At 40.4% G+C, this 18,288-nt stretch overlaps 1 protein-coding gene across 1 annotated transcript in view; it reads right to left on the bottom strand.

Moving 5' to 3' along the window:
• Hml (Hemolectin) overlaps positions 1-16,434 on the bottom strand; it is a 32,383-nt gene extending 15,949 nt beyond the window's left edge. Inside the window, exons 1-41 of the mRNA XM_065491995.1 lie at positions 16,322-16,434; positions 14,503-14,586; positions 14,310-14,440; positions 13,228-13,288; positions 13,036-13,163; positions 12,825-12,984; positions 11,978-12,108; positions 11,824-11,919; positions 11,576-11,767; positions 10,422-10,599; positions 10,198-10,352; positions 10,004-10,149; positions 9,393-9,555; positions 9,217-9,335; positions 9,011-9,167; positions 8,719-8,953; positions 7,699-7,894; positions 7,459-7,642; positions 7,315-7,403; positions 7,042-7,261; positions 6,379-6,549; positions 5,859-6,108; positions 5,069-5,219; positions 4,830-5,008; positions 4,666-4,777; positions 4,413-4,603; positions 4,239-4,359; positions 3,846-3,989; positions 3,653-3,771; positions 3,467-3,597; positions 3,285-3,413; positions 3,071-3,227; positions 2,419-2,783; positions 1,824-2,025; positions 1,602-1,774; positions 1,497-1,547; positions 1,320-1,439; positions 1,146-1,258; positions 825-1,091; positions 168-339; positions 5-113 (exon numbers count right to left, since the gene is read on the bottom strand). Coding sequence (XP_065348067.1) covers positions 5-113; positions 168-339; positions 825-1,091; positions 1,146-1,258; positions 1,320-1,439; positions 1,497-1,547; positions 1,602-1,774; positions 1,824-2,025; positions 2,419-2,783; positions 3,071-3,227; positions 3,285-3,413; positions 3,467-3,597; positions 3,653-3,771; positions 3,846-3,989; positions 4,239-4,359; positions 4,413-4,603; positions 4,666-4,777; positions 4,830-5,008; positions 5,069-5,219; positions 5,859-6,108; positions 6,379-6,549; positions 7,042-7,261; positions 7,315-7,403; positions 7,459-7,642; positions 7,699-7,894; positions 8,719-8,953; positions 9,011-9,167; positions 9,217-9,335; positions 9,393-9,555; positions 10,004-10,149; positions 10,198-10,352; positions 10,422-10,599; positions 11,576-11,767; positions 11,824-11,919; positions 11,978-12,108; positions 12,825-12,984; positions 13,036-13,163; positions 13,228-13,288; positions 14,310-14,440; positions 14,503-14,586; positions 16,322-16,389 — 6,320 coding nt within the window. The 5' untranslated portion in view covers positions 16,390-16,434. The remainder of the gene's footprint in view (positions 1-4; positions 114-167; positions 340-824; positions 1,092-1,145; positions 1,259-1,319; positions 1,440-1,496; positions 1,548-1,601; positions 1,775-1,823; positions 2,026-2,418; positions 2,784-3,070; positions 3,228-3,284; positions 3,414-3,466; positions 3,598-3,652; positions 3,772-3,845; positions 3,990-4,238; positions 4,360-4,412; positions 4,604-4,665; positions 4,778-4,829; positions 5,009-5,068; positions 5,220-5,858; positions 6,109-6,378; positions 6,550-7,041; positions 7,262-7,314; positions 7,404-7,458; positions 7,643-7,698; positions 7,895-8,718; positions 8,954-9,010; positions 9,168-9,216; positions 9,336-9,392; positions 9,556-10,003; positions 10,150-10,197; positions 10,353-10,421; positions 10,600-11,575; positions 11,768-11,823; positions 11,920-11,977; positions 12,109-12,824; positions 12,985-13,035; positions 13,164-13,227; positions 13,289-14,309; positions 14,441-14,502; positions 14,587-16,321) is intronic.
• Positions 16,435-18,288: the final 1,854 nt, after the last annotated feature.

Here is an 18,288-nt window from a genome sequence, read left to right as displayed (position 1 = left end):
GTACTTGTTGGCATTGCATTTGTGCGGCGGAGTCAGGGTGCTCAGGGTCACGATCACCGAGGGAGTCGTCTTGGTTGCCTCTGTCGTGACAATAACCGTCGTTTCAGTTTGTTCTGCATAAAAGGAATTTATAAATCTAATTAATTTCAATAAATTATGAAACTCACGGCAGGAGCAGAAGTAGCGGACTTTGTAGTCGTCACAAGTGCCGAACAAACCCTGTTCGTCGTCGTAGCAGGCGAGACCAGAGTGCAAATCGCAGCGGACATTCACGTTGCCCGTTTGTCTGTAGTCCGTCTCGGAGGCAACCGTCACGCATTCAATTTTCTCGATGTAACCCTATGATATTATTTAATATTTAAAAACAGGTTTTAATTCACCAGTTGCATAAACCCTAAGTGTTCAAAGTCGCCAACAGATGGCGCCACCGTAGACTTTCGATTTTAAGGCACTTCCGTTGCGATTTCAGACTCAATCTAGCTACCGTGCATTCTTCAATTAATTTGCTATTTTTTAACGTGCTGAAAACCAAAATCGGTTCAGCCAATCGCCGTAGAATCGTGAAAAACTATTTTTTGAAATGAAAAAATCTTTTCCAACGTTTCTACGGCGAATGGCTGAACCGATTTTTGTTTTCAGCACGTCAAAAAATAGCAAATTAATTAAAAAAAAGCAAAATAGCTAAATTGAGTCTGAAATCGCAGCGGAAATGCCTTAAAACCGCTTAAAACAAATTTTTTAAGAAAGTCTGTGGTTGCGCCATCTGTTAGTGGCTTTAATAACTAAGGGTTTATGCAACTGGCCAATTTTTTAAATGAAAATACCTGGTTGCAGAAGCCTTGGTCCCTGAGTTCCAGGTGCGAGTAGCCCTCCTTCTCGAAGGAGTCATTGCTGGCGTTGTGGTCGTCGATCCAATTGGACCAGACGTCGCACGGCCTCGGCGTGGACTTGAACATGTCCTCCTTGGACTCGGGCGTGGTGGACAGGACCATATTTTCCGACTGCGAGCACATCACGCTGTGACACTTGTAGTTGTTGTCCACGCACTGACACTTGCTGCAGTTGTTGTTCTCGTAACGGACACCTCCAGGCTGATTGTGAGGAAAAAATTAATTTTTTTATAGACAATGCAGTGATGAACATACCTGGACAATGGTGCCGTCGTTGGACAAGCAGGTGCAGTCGTCGCTGTTGACGCAAACCTCCTCCGACCGCCATCGCTGGCCGAACTCGCAGATTTCCCCGTTTTTCCCGCAACCTGTCGACCGAATCCCGTGAAAAATTGGTTATTATTTCAATTCATAACGAGACTCGGTTACCTGGTTTGCAGTTGGTGGCGTTTGAGCAGACGCCCTGAAGACGCAGCTCGTTTTCGTACGAGTGACATAATTGGTCACACTCGTACAGACACTCCCTCCACTCGAAACCAGATGGACATTCTTTATAAAAATAAGGAAATTAAATATTTAAATTAAAAAAGGATGAACTTAATTTACGTGGGGTGGTGGGGGCTGGATCCGTGGTCGTTTCTGTCGTGGTTGTTGTTTCTGCGGAGGATGGAAATTAAATTCAAACCTTTATTTTACAAAATTAATTCTCACGGCATTCGCACAAAACCCTCATGGAGTAGTCGTGACACAAGAAATCAGGCTGCAACGCATTGTTGCACGTCAGTCCGTAGCTTTTCTTACAAGTCACGATATGACCCATCTTTCTGGCCTCCTGGTAGCTCCGGAATTGTCCCTTTTTGGTCCTTCCTTTCACTGATTTCGTTCTGCGAAACAAAATTATAAAATATCATTAAAAAATTTAATTTTCTTTACCCTTCGGCGACGGCCTGCTCATCAAAGTATCTGCACTCGATGTCTTTGATCTGTTCCTTGCTGCAGATCATACGTCCTTCTTCCCTGATGGTGTCGAAATGCTCAAAGTCACCTGCGTCACTCTCAGGGTGCGTGGTGTTGAACCACTCAGTCCATCCGTCCTCGCACCATTGTAACGAGCTCGATCTTTCTGTATCTGAAGCTGTAGTGAGAAAAGCGCTTTGAGATTTTCAGGATGCTTTCAGGTTTATATTAAAACTGAAAAAATTCAGGGTAGGATGACCTTTAAAAGGAGATCAAGTCCGGAATTTGAAAAATAGTGAATATTTCATCTCTCTTCTCATTTGAATTTTCATCCCTAACCTTTTTCAGGGTAAATCAACCTTCAGGGTAACATAACCTTTTTCAGGGTCACCCAACGTTCAGGGTGAGCTGAAGGTTTTCAGGGCCACGCTTTTTAGATCAAAAGAGTGATTTAAATTTAAAAAATCAGGGTAATTCTACGAAGCTCAGGGTCATGCCACCTTCAGGGTAATATCCCACCCTTAAAAAATATTTTTCAGGGTAAATTCAGGGTATAAATTAATTTCCTTACGTGTGCAGTCGCATCGGATTTGGATCTCGTAGTCCGAACACGGATTTTCAGGAGTGCCCTGGCACTGGAGTCCATTTTTCAGGTCGCAGGTGACATTCTGGCCGGTGAGGCTAGAGTCCTGCTTGCCGTCGACCGTGCGGCACTTGAGGCCGATCACGTGCTCAGGGCCGCACGGCAGGTTGGCCTGGTCGAGCGGCTCGCGGTCGGAGAAGCGGCTGCCCTCTTTGGGCGAGCGGCCGTTCACCCAGCGAGACCAGCCAGGCACGCACGAAGGGTGCGAAATCATCGGCGTCGTCGCCAGGGTCGTGCTCTCCGTCGTGGTGCAAGGCTTACCCTGACAGCTCTTCCGGTTGTGCGAGCAGTGACTGCGGAAAAATGAATTAATTCTATACAAATTTACTTTAAAAATGGGAAAATTAAATAAAAATTCATTTATAAATGAAAATAAATCAAAATTAAATGATTTAAATCATATTTTATTATTTAAATAAAATCTATATTTACTATGAGTGGCAAGAAAAAGAATTAACTCCACAAATTTACTTTAAAAATGGAAAAATTAAATAAAAATTCAATTTTAAATTAATAAAAATTTTAAATTAAACTATTTTGATCAAATTGTATTTTTTAAATATAAAAAACAATATTTTACCACGAGTGGCAGGCATCTTGTTCCATGAGGTCACCTTCGTAGTAGGTCACGTTTCCAATTTTCATGCAGACCGGTCTGCACGAGCTCTTCGGCACGCATTTCAGCTCTTGGAGCGACTGGTAAATTTCCCCTTCGCCGCATTTTTTCAGCTCACAGCCTGCATCCAATAATAATTATTATTTAATTTTTTAAAAATTAAATTCGCATCACAAACCTTCAACGCAGGTTTCCTCCTTGCACAGCTGGGTGAGGCCGTTGATGCGGAAAAAGTTGTCGCACGTCTCGTGCGGACAGGTCGACACGCACGGGCTGTAGTGAGAACATGTCTCGTCGCACTGGATCGCTGTCAAAATAATTTTAATATTTTTTTAAATTTAAATTTTAAAATAAAATTACGGCAAAGTTCCTGCGTGCGCCACCTGATTGGCACGCCGTTGGCCGTGCATTCCTGCGCGTAGGCCGCGATTGCCGTGCACAGACACTCGCAGTCGCCGCCCAGGTCGCAAGCACATGTGTCCTGAAGACACCTGAAAGGGAATTTTAATTAATAAAATTAATTTTTTAATTTTTTATAAAATAAACCTGTCGAAATAGGGCTCAACCGGAACCTCAGAGTGGCACGGTTGGAAAACGGAGTCCTTCAAAACGCCACATTTCTCGGCAGCCCACGCTTTGCGGCTTGGATTCTCGACACACGCGTCCTGCAAAAATCCCAGTAAAATAAGCGCCTAAATTTTAGTTCAATTAAAAATATAAATCATCAGTTTTTTCTTACCTTTGGGTCGCTGGCTTCGAGACACTGCGGCTGGAGGCGCCAGGAGTCGCCGAAAACACGTGCCGAAGCTTCACTCACGCCACCTGACGGGGTTTGGAAGTCGTCCTGCTCGTTGTCGTTGAAGTTGCCGCACAGTCCACGCACCTGCCAAAAAATATCCGTGATTGTAACTTATTTTTTATTTATTTATGAATTAAATGGAAAAGAATTATCATATCCCCTAATTTAAATGAATCTGACGAAACGTGCATGGATTTCGAGTACAAAGAGCGGAAAATTTATAGAAATAAACCACAGAAAAATTAATAATTATTTCGTTTTCACTTAAAAATAAAAAATAAACACAAGAAAATTAAATTTAAAACTTTAAAATAATAAATATTAAAATTATACCCTGTTTTTCCATTTTGGATCAAGGTGGACGTAAATTCGGGTGGCTTTGTCCCAGTGGACGACCAGTCCCAGGTCGAAAACCTCCGCTACGACAAACAGGCCGGCTTCCCGGAACGTCGTTCTGTTGACAAAAATTTAAAAAAAATAAATAAAATCAAGGATTTCAATTATTACCTGTTGAATTTGGTATTGTGCGGGAGGGGCACATCCTTGGTCAGGGTGTAGGTCTCGTCAGCGCCGACGCTCAGGGTGAGCGAGCGGACGCACGTGACGCCGCCGGAGCCGCACACGACGCTCTGCACGGCCAGCTCGAACGACTCGGCCGCCGACGCCCGCGACTGCACCAACGCGTACGAACACAAACCCTAATTTGCAAGAAGGAAAATTAATTTGATGATTTATATAGTGTTAAAGGGTATTTGTTTACCTGGAAGTCGTAGAGGCGGCCATCGAAGGTTTGGAAGTGAGACTCTCCCCACGTGCTGCACGTGCCGGTGCACGCACGAGACGAGCAGGACCATTTTCCGCCTTCGCACTCACTGAAAAAAATAAAATTCAACGTATTTCTTATAAAATTATTCAGTCATTTACCAAACGTTGCATTTCTCCTGGACCTTGGATCCGTCAGGGTAGCTCCGTCCGCCGTGGTGGCACGGACAGTCGGTGGCTCGGACGCAGTTTCCGGACAGAGCGTCCAGCACGAAACCTTTTTTGCACCGGCATCCAGCTTTGCACACTTCGGGCTCCGAGTCGCGATGCACGTGCAAATTCTATTCGAAAAAGGGAATTTCCATTTTTTTTTTAATATTTTAATAAACCCTGGAACGTACCTTGCAGGTTGCAGGGTTGGTTGGTTCGCATTTGGTGAATTCCAGGTGCTTGGAGGCGTCGCATTCGACCCTCAGAGACTCAGGTTTGGCGTGTTTCTTGATGTCCTCGTCGCTTGCAGGACTGCACGTCCAAGCTGCTTTCACGCATTGGCTTTAAATAAAATTATAATTATCATAAATTATAATTATAATAATAATTATAATTTAAATATTATTAAAAATTAAGAATTAAAAAATTAGGTGACGTGCGACAAGAGGCGAAAAGAAAAACGCACGTTGCTTTGGCGCGCGAAACGTTTGAATTTTTTATTGCTACTGCGCATGCGTCACCCCTCTGACGTCACAAATCATTTTTTTAATTAATTTCCTTTTTTTTGACGCGCTGAAAACCAAAATCGGTTCAGCCATTCGCCGTAGAAACGTTGGAAAATATTTTTTTATTTCAAAAAATAGTTTTTCACGATTCTACGGCGATTGGCTGAACCGATTTTGGTTTTCAGCACGTCAAAAAATAGCAAATTAATTGAAGAATGCACAGTAGCTAGATTGAGTCTGAAATCGCAGCGGAAGTGCCTTAAAATCGAAAGTCTACGGTGGCGCCATCTGTTGGCGGCTTCGAACACTTAGGGTTTATGCAACTGGTGAGTTGGTAAAATAATTTTCAACCCTCAGGTATCGATTAGAACATACGAAAAAGTGTTCACAATGAGTCTAGAATGTTTTAAATCATGAATAAAAAATATTTTAAATTAAATAAATAAATAAAATTGATAAATAATTAATTTTATACCAAATAAAGGTGTCATTAACGGTCGACTCGAGTCTGTGGGCGCCTGGTGGGAACTCCTGGCCCTGGTGGAGGCACGGGCACTGGCCCACAGCCACGCATTCGCCGCGCTGGTCCAGCGTCAGGCCTGGAGGACAGTTGCAGCCCTCGACGCACTGCGACACGCACTCGCGGTTCACCGAGATGTCGGTGCACGTGTGCGAACACGAGTCGCCGCACGCCTGGAACGTGAGCCCGGCCGGACATTGCACACCTGGGAAAAATGCAGCCAAATAATCTGAGATTAATTTTTCGTTTAAATTAAAATTATGCAAATTATAGCTGCCCTGGGCTCGTGTTGTTTTGAATTATTTTAACTTCCACCATTCCTAGAATATCCTCGTCTTGATTTTAAATTTAAAAATCTGTAGGAAAATTGGCATGCAGAGAAAATTTGAAATTTGGGAAAAGGGAAATGGAACAAAATTTTAAGAAAATAGTAAAGGAGCAGAAATAAGTTTACCAAACGGGACGAGATATTTACCGCACTCCCTGACTTCAGGTCGCCAGTTGAGATGGACGCCATTGGCGGCGCACTCGTGTCCGTACGCGGCGAAAATCGGGCAGAAACACGAGCTCGGCTCATTGGTGCAAGAACAAACGTCGAACAGGCAGTTTTGGTAGAAAGACTCGGCGTCAACCTGCCACGCGCACTCTAAACAATTTTCAATTAAAATAATTTCATCGCAATTCACCAGTTGCATATAAACCCTTAAGTGTTCAAAGCCGCCAACAGATGGCGCCACTGTAGACTTTCGATTTTAAGGCACTTCCACTGCGATTTCAGACTCAATCCTGCTACTGTGCATTCTTCAATTAATTTGCTAATTTTTGACGTGCTGAAAACCAAAATCGGTTCAGCCAATCGCCGTAGAATCGTGAAAAACTATTTTTTGAAATAAAAAAAATCTTTTCCAACGTTTCTACGGCGAATGGCTGAACCGATTTTGGTTTTCAGCACGTCAAAAATTATCAAATTTATTTCAAAAAAGCAAAATAGCTAGATTGAGTCTGAAATCGCAGCGGAAATGCCTTAAAACCGCTTAAAGCAAAATTTTTTAAGAAAGTATGTGGTTGCGCCATCGGTTGGCGGCTTCAATAACTAAGGGTTTATGCAACTGGTCAATTAAATAAAAAATTTATTAACCTGAGAAATTGCCGGTTTTGATTCTGCTGCAGATTTGTTCTGCCGCGGCCTTTTTCTCGGGGTGTGCGTCGCAGGGGTGGGTGCCGACGTTCGATTCCACATTCGGACACGTCTCCTGCACCTTCCACTTGTTGGCGAAGGCGGACACCTGCTGCTCCACGTCGCCCTCCGGCGTCAGGAAGTCGTCTTTTTGGTTGCTCGTAAACGTACCGCACAAACCCTGATTTTTTGTAATTTAAAATATTTATTTTATTAATTAATTTGAACACAAACCTGAGTTTTGTTCAAATACGCAACTGAGACGTCGACGTAAACCCTGGCCACGCCGTCCCACCAGACGTGCGCGTCGTTGGGCAAATCCACTATTTTATTTAATTAATTAAGAGTTGTTTTTTAATTAATTTAATCGGCACAAACCGATGATGAAGAGTGAGGAGGCGCGGCGCACGCGGATGTTTCCGACCTTGATGGGCAGACGGGCGATTTCTTTTCCGTTGACCACCAGTTCGCGGTGTTGTTTCAATTCGATCACCGAGTTGTCAGCCCGAATTGTCACAGTCTTGGTGCACGACGGGTTCAACACGGCTTCCAGACCCATCGCCTGAATTAAATTCAAGGGGAAAATAAATAAATAATTAATTTATAACTAATTTTCACCTCTGAAATTGATCCAGAGCACTGGATGTTCTCAGCTTCGATGGTGAGGTGTTGGCTTTTGAGCAGGTAGTAGTTGCATTTGCCCATAAAGTCGTACGATTTTCCGTCGAAAGTGGTGTAGTGCGGGTCGCCGATCGCCGAGCAACGAGCGCCGCAAACCGCCTCAGTGCACGACCACTGACCGCCATTACACACACTAAAAAAATATTTTAAAATAGATTTGACACTTCTAATTCAATATTGATGGACTGAAACTTAATTTTTCATATTCCAATCGATTGCTGAGGTGGATAAAATAATTTTTTCCAATTTAAAACTGTTTTTTACGTGCGAGCAGAGGCGCAAAGCAAAACGCACGTTGCTTTGGCGCCAAAATATGCCCCCTCTGACGTCACAGCTCAGATGGGCGACGCCTGCGCAGTAGCGAAAAAAGATTCAAACGTTTTGCGCGCCAAAGCAACGTGAGTATTGCTTTCCGCCTCTGCTCGCACGTAAAAAACATTTTTAAACCGGAAAATTAATTTACCCCGCCTATTTCAACCCTTAGGAATCGATTGGAATATAAAAAATTGTTTTTCGCCACAATTGACCAGTTGCATAAACCCTTAGTGTTCAAAGCCGCTAACCACAGACTTTCTTAAAAATTTTGTTTTAAGCGGTTTTAAGGCATTTCCGCTGCGATTTCAGACTCAATCTAGCTATTTTGCTTTTTTTAATTAATTTGCTTTTTTTTGACGTGCTGAAAACCAAAATCGGTTCAGCCATTCGCCGTAGAAACGTTGGAAAATATTTTTTTATTTCAAAAAAAAATTTTTCACGATTCTACGGCGATTGGCTGAACCGATTTTGGTTTTCAGCACGTAAAAAAGTAGCAAATTAATTGAAGAATGCAAAGGAGCTAGATTGAGTCTGAAATCGCAGCGGAAGAGCCTTAAAATCAAAAGTCTACGGTGGCGCCATCTGTTAATTGGCGGCTTCAAACACTAGGGTTTATGCAACTGGCGAATTGCGACTGCGTACCAAGTGTTGCACTTCTGGGTGATGGTTTTTCCGTTGGGGAAGAGTCTGCGTTTGTACTGGCACGGGCACTGGTCCTTGGCGACGCAGGTGTCGTCGTGGCGGACGGTGCCTTCGGGGCAGAAACAACCCTCGACGCAGAACTCGGCCGCCTGGTGCGTTTCCGAGGGCGACGTGCAGGTCGCCTGCGCCGCCGGACCGCACTGCTTGTACACGGCTCCCCCCGTGCAAGACATTCCTAAAAATAAAGAAATTAAAATAAAAACATAATTTCTTTATGGAAAAAAAAACTAACCGCAAAAGTTTTCCTCCCGCCAGTTTCGATCGAATTCCGGCACTTTCCTCTTGCACTCGGTGGCGAAGATGGAAATTGTCTCGCAGGCGCCGTGGTTCGAGCCGCTTGCACAATAATCCCAGCGACACGCTTCGTAGTACTTTTCCTCATTCAGATGCTAGAAATAACCATGAAGACCAATTTTAAAGGAAAACTTTATTTTTTACATCTCTGCAGAGTTGGAATTTCGGGTCGGTGAGCAGTTTGGAGCAGAAATCAGTGGCCGCAGAGCTCAGCGCCGATGCAGTGCACGGGTGAACGGTTTGAACTGCGTCGGTGCAGTGCTCTAAATTAGAATTATTTAAAAATTAAATGGTTATTCCTTTTATTTTGATAGAATTACGGCCCAAAAACTCCGATTCCCAGGTTGACAAAAAGACAGGCAGTGACGTCACGTAGTTTCCGTTTCTGCACTTGAGATCGTTGGCCGCGTTTCCGTCGTGTTTGCTGCACAGACCGTCTGTCTTGTTCCAAAGGTGTTCTTCGATGTCCACGTGCATCATGCTCTACATTGAAATAGGAATTATATTTAAATAATATTAAAAACTGCTATTTGACGAAGTTTCTGAGCCCACCAATCGATTCCTGAGGGTCGAATTAGGTAAAGTAAATGTTTTTCCCGACCACAAAGTCCAGCGCGACGTGCGAACTTTTTTCCCGCAAAACAATATGAATGTATTCGCGGGAACTGCGCATGCGTCAGAGCTGGTTTGAGCATTTGCAGAGAGACCGCCTGTACGAATGACTTCTTTGTCACATCCAGCCAGCTCTGACGCATGCGCAGTTCTCGTAAATACGTTCAAATTGTTTTGGCGGGAAAAAATTTCGCACGTCGCGCTGGACTTTTTGGTCGGGAAAAATATAAATTCTACCTAATTTAACCATCATGAATCGATTGGTGTGCTCAGAAACTTCGTCAAAGACATTCTCTGAATGAAATATTAATATATTTACCTTAGTATCCCATTTGATTGAAAATCCGAGCGGCGCCACTTTAATATAGACGAGCGGCCCAACGAGCTGGACAGTCAGTTCGCTCGTTTGCACCGGAATTTGCAGACTCTTTTCGCCGTTCTGCGTCAGGATAATCTTTCCAACATCTGCCAATAAATAAATATTAAAAAATACTGAATTTAAAAAAAATTAACCATTAGTCTCGAGTTTGTAGTTGGTGCCTTCGATGTAGATGATGAGTTGCAAATTGCAATCAAGCCGCGAGTCGCATTTTCCCTTTCTCACGTTCACGGTGAACGTGTTGTCCTTCGAGTCCTTCAACAGCGTGTACGCGCACTCGCTGTAGTAACTGCAAAAATTTTATTCATTTTATTATATCATGCGCGACGAAAATACCGAAAATTAAATATTTCGTTACCTGTAGAGAAGTCCGTCGAACGTTTTGACGTGCGATCCTCCCCAAAATAAGCAAGAGCCAGGCGTGGGAGTGGCCAATTTGGCCCAACCCCCTTTCACCCCTCCAGAGCCACCATTGCTTATGAAACCTTTCACCCCAGAAGAGCGACCTTCATTAACGGTGACTACACTCTTTTGGCCTGGAAAAATCGGTTAATTTCAAAGAAAAGTCTTTTGTTTTATTTTAATTAATTTTTTTAGTTAAATTCTTTCAATATAGATGTGCCAAAAATCCTTTTAATTAAAAGGACCACTGTTTTAGAAAATTTTAGCAATTTATTTCATGATAATAAATTAAATCTTTTTGGTTTTTTTAATCTCAAGGTAAAATCAATTTTTAAAATTATTTTCAATTTAAAAAAAAATAATTTTTTTAACATATTACGCATCTTAACCTATAAAAATACGTTAAGATATTACCATGCATTTATAAGATCCATCTGTTTCCAAATTCCCGATATAAGAGGGAAAGAAATTCGAATAATTTAAAATATTCACTTTTTGACTTGGGCGGGCCAATATTTTGGGGGTGAGCACCCTAAAAACCATTCAGCACCTCAGGGGAAGTCAAACCAAAAGCTCAATGATATGCTGATTTTGCATTTCTGACCCTTAGAACCCGAGATTTGGCGATCACAACATTTAAAAATTAAAAAAATTTTGTTTTTCGAAATTTCAAAATTTAATTCGCCGAAAACGAAGCCAAACACTACCTTGAAATTTTCAAACAGGTTTGCAAGTGCCCTGAGACCTCTTATAATGAGGATTTTATTTTTTTCAAGAACCTTAAATCACCTGGAAATTTTCGAAAATGATCTATGACCTTGCCAAATGACCTCTAATTTGGTCTTATTCGATTCAGCTTGATGAGAGGAGTTCAACGCACACTTTAAATTTTGAAATGCACCGAATCAAAATTAGTTACAGCCAAAAATGTCCCGTAAAACCCGTAAATCCCACAAAAAAATATAAAAATCATCCTGCGTGCTGTGATTTTCGCTCTAAAAATTTTAATTTAACCGAAAAAAACTTACTTTTGGATCTGAAACATACTAATCATCCTTATCCTGGTCCAATTTCAATGATTTTCATACCAATTTACAGTCGTGTACTCACCATACAAGCATTTGGGAACGACGTCCGGCGTGAAAACCCCGGTCTCGAAGTAACAAACGTATTTTTCCGTCGGCTGGTACGAAATGGGCACGCCCTCCGGACAGGACAGCTGGCAGCTCGTCTGTTCCCAGTTGTACGTGCAGTTGACGTTGCCCGAAAACCCGATTTTCTTCATGTCACAACGCTCTTTCCCTGTACAATTTTACAAAATTAATTTATAATTTAATTAATTAATAAAAAATAAATACCAAATTGGCATTGGCGTCCGCGGAAGTTTTTCGGGCACTGACACAAATTGTGCGAAATGCATTTTCCATCGTTCTGGCACGCCGGCTCGCAAATCGCTGTAAGAAAATAATCAGAGGAGTTTGAATGGGATATAGATAATAGATAAAAAATTACGTTCGCAGTCGGGGATCGTCTGCCACTCGGCAACTTTCGGTTTCCAAATTCCGCCCTGGCAGTGCGTCGTCGTTACGTCCGAGGCGATGTGCGGCAGACGGTAGCCACTCATGCACTTCACCCTGCACTGACTGAAATACAAAAATTTATTTTATATAAAATATTGTGTGGTGTGTTTAAAGTTTTTTTACCTCAAACTTTTAAAATACACGCAGACAAAAAATGAATTTTTTTCAATTTTTACAACTCCAAATCTCGGGTTCTAATTGTCAGAATTGCATGAACTGCATACCGTTCAACTCGTCTTAACCTTTTTTAGATAGCCAAAATGTTTTGAGGGTGATCAACCCTCATCCCCCTTCCACCCCGTGTATTTAAGTTTAGAGAAAAATCGCGTCGTTTTGCACTTTCAGCAAACTTTCGCACTGTTTAAACAGCTCTTTAATTGAAAAAATCAACCCCAAATTCCATTGGCTGTCTAGGGGAGGTTAAGATGAGTCGAAAGATGTGCAGTTTTTGCAATTCTGACAATTAGAATCCGAGATTTAGTGATTTAAATGTTGGAAAAAATTTGAATAATTTTTTTTCAATAATTTTCACTTCTGCCAATTCTTTGGTTCTAACCATCAAAATTGCAAAAAACACCCACCGTTGGTTAAAGTATATAATTTTAAAGAATTTTTTAATGACAAAATAGTCAATTTTAGATGATTTTAGAAGGTTTTGGCAGTTTTAGATGATTTCAAGTGGTTCAAACTGCATAAAATTGCAAGATTCGTGCTCATTTTTCGTCCCGCTAGCTTGGAATTCACAGCCCTATATAAATAATTTATTGTTAAATTTATACTTGGCAGTGCAGCTCATCTGAGAGTTCATCGGCGTCGGCGGCAAGTTGAGGCAGGGCATTTCGCTGAATTGGCAGACGGGCCCGCTGGTGCCGGCTTTGCACTCGCACTGATTAGGCGCCACGCAAATGCCTTCGTTCTGGCATTTTGGAATGCAAATCGCTGCAAACAAGTTCATTAGAAAAAGCAAACCTATTTTTTTTAAATGCTCACGTTGGCAGGCGGGGAGGACGTGCCAGTCCTCTCCCTGCAACTTCCACTCGTTGTTCTCGCATTCGTACCGCATCGACGCCTTTCCGTTCGGGAAACGGTGCTTCTTGTCGCAGCGCACAACACAGCCGCTATTTCACGGAAAATTATAATTATTAAAAAGTTTTATAAAAAAAAATGCCGATAAATAATTACCTGTAGGCTGAGCACTTGATTGCCGCATTCAAAGGCGCTTGAGGTGGCGGCTTTTTGCACGCTGCAAGCATGAAATTAATTTAAATATAAATTGACCAGTTGCATACACCTTTAGTTATTGAAGTCGCCAACTGATGGCGCAAACACAGACTTTCTTAAAAATTTTGATTTAAGCGGTTTTAAGGCATTTCCGCTGCGATTTCAGACTCAATCTAGCTATTTTGCTTTTTTTAATTAATTTGCTTTTATTTTGACGTTCTGAAAACCAAAATCGGTTCAGCCATTCGCCGTAGAAACGTTGGAAAAGATTTTTTTATTTCAAAAAATAGCTTTTCACGATTCTACGGCGATTGGCTGAACCGATTGGTTTTAAGCACGTCAAAAATTAGCAAATTAATTGAAGAATGCACATTAGCTAGTTTGAGTCTGAAATCGCAGCGGAAGTGCCTTAAAATCGAAAGCTTACGGTGTCGCCATCTGTTGGCGGCTTCGAACACTTAGGGTTTATGCAACAACTGGTGAAATTAAAAAAAATGTTATTAAATTTCTGGTTTGGCAGACGCGTGCTTTGGCGTCATTGAATGATCGCGAAGAGGCGTTCGCGAAACCGGGTCAGCGAGATAAGAGGCGGCCGCGTTCGCGAAAAGGATGCAAATCCGTCCTGATTAGCTATCTCATCCGCCTGGTGCATTGGCCTCGATGTCTCGTAACGAAATACATCGTAGTAGAAGAGCGACATTCAAATCAGGACGCGTAATTTAATTATAAAAATTACAAATAATAAATTAAATTCGTCGAATTGCCCCGATTTCGGATCCTAGTCTGTTTTAAAAATTAATAACTTCTCATGCAAGTTAAATTATTTAAAAATAATTGTGGTAAATAAATTAAAATTATCAGTTTTTCCTTTGCGGTGGTAAACACGAGCAATGAGGGTAATTAGGATCGAGGTAAACCGCGAAAGTAAGCGCAGAGATCGGGTAATTGTGCTAATTAGGTGTCGGCGCGGTGGCTGACCACCGCCGCCGGCCGCCGGCCGCGTGCGGTTCGTTTAAAAAGCCGCAGAGTTAATTTATATTGACCAGCAGTGCCGGTGCCGGTGGTTTTGCCGCCGCCTTTCGTCCCGCCGTCCTTTCCGTCTGCGTCCAACGACGCCGGGTCGTAGCCAGCGTTGAACTGCCGAATGTCCTTGTAGCCGTTTTTCGTCTCCACCCTGCAATTTAATATTTAAAAAAAAATAATAATAAATTAATGTTTTTTTTATATAATTTTTACCTGTGTTGATTCAGGTATTGTTGCTCCATATCGTCCATTGCGTCCCAAGCCCAATCGTCTGACTGCACCTGCTCGTCATCCACCCTGAATTGCAATAAAAACTTAAAATTAAACATTTTGATAAATGTGTAAGAAATAATACTAATTAAAAATTAAAATGGAAGGCACTATTTTTTATGTTGGGGCAGGTCAAGAATTAAGAACATTTCTCATTCTAGGCAGTAAGTAGTTTTTGGTTTGGGAAATTTAGAAAAAAAATAGTGCAATCAGGGCCAAGTAACAGTTAAATTTGAGTTTTTTCCTAATTTCTCGAAAAAATACTTGATTTTCGGGGAAAAACTTGTGAAATAAATCGGGATTTTACATTAGGGAAAGTATTCAATGCTCGATTAGCATTTTTTTTAGCTAATTTTCTGGCAAATTTAAACACTAACCGATATAATTTTAGTATTTTCCTCATTTTTTTAAAAATTTATTTCTCGTAAAGGTAAAAATTATTATTTCTTGCTCCTTAGCGGAGTGAACTCAACGGGTAAATTAAAAAACCGAAGACAAAGCCTTTTTTGTTTGCGGAATTTCGAGGAGGATTTAAATTTGTTTGGTTTTGACGTAAAACAGTAATAAAAACAACTTTATTTTCATGATTATTTGTTGAAAAATAAAAATAAAAACTGTTCTTGATAGTTATTGTAAATCATAAACCACCCAACGGTCAATTAAAAGGGTCTCAGCTTAGAAATTCACCCCTTCATCCCCTTGTTAACCAGCCTAAAAATAAAAATTTGCAATTGTTGCTTGCATTTGCACTTCATTTTAGATTTGTTCAGCTATTTTCCATTCTTTAATTAATATGCTTTATTTTGACGTGCTGAAAACCAAAATCGGTTCAGCCAATCGCCGTAGAATCGTGAAAAACTATTTTTTTAAATAAAAAAATCTTTTACAACGTTTCTACAGCGAATGGCTGAACCGATTTTGGTTTTCAGCACGTCAAAAAAAAGCAAATTAATTAAAAAAAGTAAAATAGCTAGATTGAGTCTGAAATTGCAGCGGAAATGCCTAAAAATTGCTTAAAACAAAATTTTTAAGAAAGTCTGTGGTTGCGCCATCTGTTGGCGGCTTCAATAACTAAGGGTTTATGCAACTTGCCAATTCAGAAATGGTTGCAATTCTGCGGCGCAGAATGAGCCCCTAACGCCACTCGTAGAAATGAGACATACCTAAATTTTAATTTAACCCAACAGATCGTTTGAACTGTAAAAAAATTAATTTTCTATTCAAAATGCAAATATATCTGTGAATTTTAAGTTGTGGACTCTATCCCGCAATAATTCTAGACTCGTCCAATTTTATTTTCTGTAAATTATTGCTCTTGATCGTTTATATTTATTTAGTGGTGTCTACTTTGTGACCTAAAATCATTTTTATTTAAAAAAAGATATTGGTGTAACTCTACAGATTTTCTTCTTTTCATGCATTTTTAAAAGATTAATTCAATGACCAAAACATTTTAATAATTAAAATATAACTGGCCATATTCTTCATTGATTTAACTGTTATTTATCTTCAACCGTGTAACAACTTAATCTTTAACAAAAATTACATTAAATTTTTTAAAGGAACGGAAATTCCCTGAGTTTTAAAATTATTTTACAAAATTCTAAATTTATCTAGTCTTTCCAATTAACTAGACAACAACTTAAATATTAAAAACGTCTTAATAAATATTAGGCCACTTTGAGTGGCGTGATTGATTCTCGATCGTGGCTGTAAAATGAAGCAACAAACAAATAAATAAATAAATTTGATGTGTGCTCACGCTTGGGCGGCGGCGACGGCGAGGAGAGCGCCAGAGAAGAGCGCGGCCAGCAGCATCGCTTGCTTCATCTCGCAGCAATCGCGCTGCTGGATGTGTTCGCACACTCGCGCGCTCGCTCCTTTTTATCCGCGCGCCGGAAATGCTGCTGCGACCGCCGCCGCGAAACACACGCAGGCAAAGGAAGCAACATTTTTTTATCTCGAAATGCACTAACCAGCGCATTATGCACAATTTTACCCTCATCCATTTTTATTCTTTAATAATAAAATAAATTGGAATGATACAGGGCAACAATTGAAAATTATTTGAATTGTTGGATGCCATACACAATTTGTTCGACAATTTGCAGTAATAAAAACGGCCCTTCCTACAATAAAAATTCAAAATTTGCCAATTTTCTTCTAAATTTAGAGTGCTTGAACATATTTTCTTGGCATATTCCGATTCCTCTCGTTGAGATCAGTCCAACGGTTTATTGGGGAAACTCTTGGTTTTGAAATGAAATCGGATTTCAAGTAAGGAGACAGCTCTTTCCGTTTCCAGCCAATATTCTAAAACAATTACAGTGCTTCTTAGGTCAATTTAGACTTTAACTGAATCCTAAGGGATGAGTTTATGCACTGGCAATAAGCATTTTCCAGGCTTTTCCAGTATCATTCCTCTTTAAATGTAACAAAACAGATTTGTTGCGCAATAGTTGAGAAATTAAGCTTGATAAAACGTGATTATTTGGGCACTCATTAATTGACGCAACATGTTCCGACTTTTTGTAACGACTGAATGATTTTCCGATTACTTATTGACTTGTATGTTTCCCGCACGAAGGTTGGTCAACAGGGCCACACGTGATTTATTTTTTTCGTCATTTCCTAACAGCCAGAAAAGCCAGCAGCAGCTCAGTTTCAGTTTTGGTGTGTTTGGAAGAAGAGACACAAGACAATAGCAGTCAAGAGGTAGCATTTTTCTTTATTTATAACAATCAGATCTGATATTTTAACGATTATTAATTTTTCAACCCAAATTATTTTCATATTTTATTTTTTCGTGAATTTTTATATTTTAATGAAAAGATCCTTGTGATTTTTTTTTATAAATAAACGGCATCAAGTGCACTACGAGGAAAATTTGGAAACAAAAATTCAGCCCCAGTTTAAGGATTTTTTAAATGTACTGTTTGAATTATTGATAAATGAAACGAAGGGCAATTTTATTTCTCTTTTGGAAAATAAATAAATAATAAAATACTATTAGAAAGTAAAATTCCCGATAAAAATCGAACAAACGTGAGAACTACATTCAATTGAATCACTTTTATCATGTCTGTAGCCAATTAAGATAGTTCAGACGGTTTTTACAGTTTTATACGAGTTGAAAATGTGCCAATTGAGCGTCCCGTGAAAAAAACAGCTGATTGTGTAAATTTGATAGCTGGAATCAATGCCCTGTATTAATTAATAACGCTTTCTGATTAAACCATTGGGCTGGAAACACAAAGAGTCGTGGCGTCGTCTTTTGATTTAAAACATATAATATAACTTTAAAGTTGTGTTTTTCTGTCGGGTTCACCTCATGTGGAAAATTCTGTTACGTGGTTACACGCATTTATTTATTTAAAATATGAAATATGAGTAATAGAGCTGTAATTTTAGATGGTATTATTTTTATTATGCTTAATATTCAATGAAAATAATAATATCCATTTATATTTTATAAACCTTTTTAATTTATGGTGAGCCAGAGAGGACGAAATGCGCGAGGCTCTTTTGTCCCTTTTCCACCCACGCGTGCCGCCTGCTGTACCGCGCGTCCCTGATGGAAACTCTCAAGCCAATAAGCCAAAGATTTCTAATCCTTTTTATTTGGTTAACTCTTCTTTGACCAAATAAAACAAAAATGAAAACTGTGCGACGCTCCGTTCTTGTTTGATGGGAGCAGCGCATTGAGAGCAAAACGACGTCTCGCACGTG

This window comes from Cloeon dipterum, chromosome 4 (genome assembly GCF_949628265.1).
Source record: "Cloeon dipterum chromosome 4, ieCloDipt1.1, whole genome shotgun sequence".
NCBI classification, from domain to species: Eukaryota; Metazoa; Arthropoda; class Insecta; order Ephemeroptera; family Baetidae; genus Cloeon; species Cloeon dipterum.
This window is presented reverse-complemented; position numbering and strand designations above follow the sequence as displayed.